General features: G+C 33.3%; 1 protein-coding gene across 1 annotated transcript; it reads right to left on the reverse strand.

The window, feature by feature from the left end:
• Positions 1–1988: 1988 nt before the first annotated feature.
• LOC124361216 lies at positions 1989–2678 on the reverse strand. The gene has a single exon (XM_046815258.1). The coding sequence runs from the start codon at positions 2676–2678 to the stop codon at positions 1989–1991; it is 690 nt and encodes a 229-aa protein (XP_046671214.1).
• Between the last annotated feature and the right edge of the window lie 782 nt (positions 2679–3460).

Raw genomic sequence — 3460 nt, forward strand, 5'->3', positions numbered from 1 at the left:
GTGTACATCAGTCATAAAATTAATTAAAGCATGCTCGGTATTTAGCCCAGATCTAAATCCAAATTGGTTACAGCTAAAAAAGTTTGTATTTTGCAAAAAACCTATTATTCTTTTTTTCATTAATTTCTCAAATACCTTGGAGAAACATGACAACAAGGATATTGGCCTGTAACTGTTACATTGTGTTTTGGATCCATTCTTGTATATAGGTATCACTACAGCAAGTTTAAGTTTTTCTGGAAAAACTCCAGTAGTAAAACTTAAGTTTATAATATACGTTAGAACATCAATAATTTTAGTTTCTATTTTCTTCAATAAGACAGAACTAATTCCATCTACACCTGCAGCACTGTTGTTTTTTAGAGAATCAGTTGTAAGTATAATCTCTTGTGGTAATACTGGTTCTAAATATATTGACTTTCTTTCTATTCTATTTAAAAACTGGTTTTTATAAGGCAGATTTAAGAAATTATTACTGATTTGTGAATTTAAATTTATTTGATTTACTATATCCAAAAAGAAAGAGTTAAATTCATTAGCTACTACAAAGGGTTCATCAACAACATCATCATCATTAATTTGAACTTTTATCTGACAATAATTTTCTCTTCCTTGACCTGTTAATTTATTCACTAATTTCCATGTAGATTTCGAGTTTCCTTTACTTTGCTCAAATTGATATTTGTAATATTTATGTTTGAGGTCCTTAATATCTATTTTTACCTTATTTCTAAACGCTGAATAATATTTTTTTAATTCCACATTTTGAGGGTACTTTTTTACTAATTTAAATAGATGATTTCTTTTCTTTATTTTCATGCAAATGTAATCATTAATCCAAGGCTTTATTTTAGTGAAAGATGAATAATTAGATTTAACTTCAACCTTACTTTCAATTATGAACGTCTCCAATACGTCAAAAAACTCATCGAATGCAGATGACGCATCAAGCCGACCATACACCGGTGTCCAGTCAGCGTTGTCTATCAACTGTTCCAAACGTTTGTAATCAGTGCGGAGCTGTGCCTCCCCGTCCCTCCGCCCCTCCCAACACGCACACTTGTACTTGCACGAGTGAGTGGTCAGTTATGTCCAGATGCCTAACACTTGCTTCTACATTTACAACACCTTTATCAGAAAGCCTAACAAACACATGATCTATACAAGTTTTTGACTCATTAGTTATTCTAGTTGGTTCATTCAAACAGTTTTCTAAACCATTAATTGCCATAAAACTACTGTATTCATACGTTGCTGTTTTAAAATTATAACAATCCAAAATATTTATATTTACATCTCCGACCCACAATAAATTTTTAATACTTTTAAAAGTATTATTCATTCTGCTGAACAACATTTTCATATCATCAACAAAAACATCCGCTGTAAAGGACAGCAATCTTTAAATAGCGATCAATGAAAACTTTTTACCCATTATTTCAAACGACAACAGGAGCAAATCAGCTGATTGACAAGATAGATCTAATTTACTAACATTTATCAATGACTTTTTAAAATAAATTGCTATACCACCCGCCCTGTGTTGTTCATTACATTTAAAGTATACATTATAATTATTTAAATTGTATAAATTAACTTCATTAGAATTTATCCAAATTTCAGATAAAATTATTATGTCAGGAGAAAAATTGTTACTTATCATTTCAGCTGAAAATAGATCAAAGTTTGCTCTTATGCTTCTAATATTCTGATGAAATAATACTACATTATTTTCTATTCATTGTTACATAAAATGTAAAAAACCTGAATCAAGAATGAAACAGATATTAATAATAAGGCTATATCTCAGAAAATTAATACTATTAAAGTACAAACTATATATAATCAGATAAATAAAAATTGCATTTTAAATAATTACTTGGTTTATAAATTTTCTTAGAAAAAATTAAACTAAGGTATAATAGTTTAGTAATACACCGGTAACTCAAAATTGATCTTTGGAAGGTGATTACCATTATCGTTACAACCTACAGGTTAGCTATGTCAGCCTGACAGGTCACCTGAATCACTGGACTCTTCTCTTCTTTGCGCATGAGGATCTTCCCGTTGCGGACCCACAGGAACCTGTATCCTTTGTCCTTCTTTGCCTTCCTCGCCTCCGCGAACAGTCTCCGCCTTGTAGGTGAAAGGGACTCGTTCAGGTACACAGGCTGATCCATTGTCAAGTTCATGTGTCTGGTCGAGAAGTTGGATTTCACACGACGTTTCTTCAGAAGTTCCTCCTTGTCTAGACGTCTAACAAACTTCACTATTATACCAGGTGGTGGACTTCCAGGTTCAGATCGTCTCCCCAGTCGATGACAGGCATCTATCATCGAGTCAGTTATATCCATATCCAAACCTTTCCCGACATCCTTGATCACTTGCACAACATCCTCATTCTTGCTCTCAGGAACTCCATGGATTTCGACCGCGTTCAGCCTCGAGTATTGCTCCATGTCTTCGATCTTACGCTCAAGCTCAGAAACTTTATGTGATAATCTATTGTTTTCTGCTATTATTTCATCTACTATCTTCAAACATTTATCAATGGACTCCTTATGCTCAATCACTGACCTCGTATTTTCTTCCAATTTTTCATTCATGTGTTCGTAGGCCTTATTAAAGTCCGCCTCTTGCTTTTTCTGGTTATCAGCGATTGCTATGATTTTCTGCATTACATCCTCCAAAGTGAGCGACCCCTCAGTAACTTCAGCATCAAAACGAAGACTTTTCCTTCTTACTGCACTACAAGGCTTACACCTCCATGGCAAACCCTCTGCATTTAGACATTCTACGTCAGCCCTACTATAGTTGTAACACTGCACTGCAACTTAACTTGGTTAGATTTCACAGGTTTCACACACACGTCACAAACAGCCATGTTTGAAAAATTAATAGCGAACCAGCGAAATAAAATATTGTCGATGTAAACACCAAAATAAGTATACAAAGTAGAAAATAAATAGAAAGCTTGCACTAACTGGCATATACAGGTTAGGCTTAGAACGACCGGCACACAGCGTTATCTCTGCGACCTTCACTCTCTGATCGCCGACTCATGACTGTATTACAAGTACCTTGAATATAATACTATTATTTTAAATCATATGTAGAATAATTTAATACTATTTAATATTTATATAAAATCCATCAATATATTAAAACACTTTGGTAATATTTGAATAATACTGTTGTTATGAATTTAATATGACATCTCCCTTCAGTAAATTGTTATAATTATTTATTAAAGAGAAGGGTCCTGGAAATCGAACATTACATTCGTGGAATTAAGTGAAATAAATCTAATTTATCATAAATGAAATATCCTACCCTTCCATTATGACCCTTTCCCGATGAAATGGAGACACATAATTAGGTTTGGCAAGCAAGAGAAGATTAAATTGCTCTGATAGAATGGATTTGGAAGTAAATACGCCGACATAACATACCGCACAAC

This window comes from Homalodisca vitripennis, chromosome 4 (genome assembly GCF_021130785.1).
Source record: "Homalodisca vitripennis isolate AUS2020 chromosome 4, UT_GWSS_2.1, whole genome shotgun sequence".
Classification (NCBI taxonomy): domain Eukaryota; kingdom Metazoa; phylum Arthropoda; class Insecta; order Hemiptera; family Cicadellidae; genus Homalodisca; species Homalodisca vitripennis.

What these genes read in the sequence shown, in the direction of transcription:
- LOC124361216 (XM_046815258.1), bottom strand. Translation starts at nt 2,678, where the DNA reads ATGCAGAAAATCATAGCAATCGCTGATAACCAGAAAAAGCAAGAGGCG.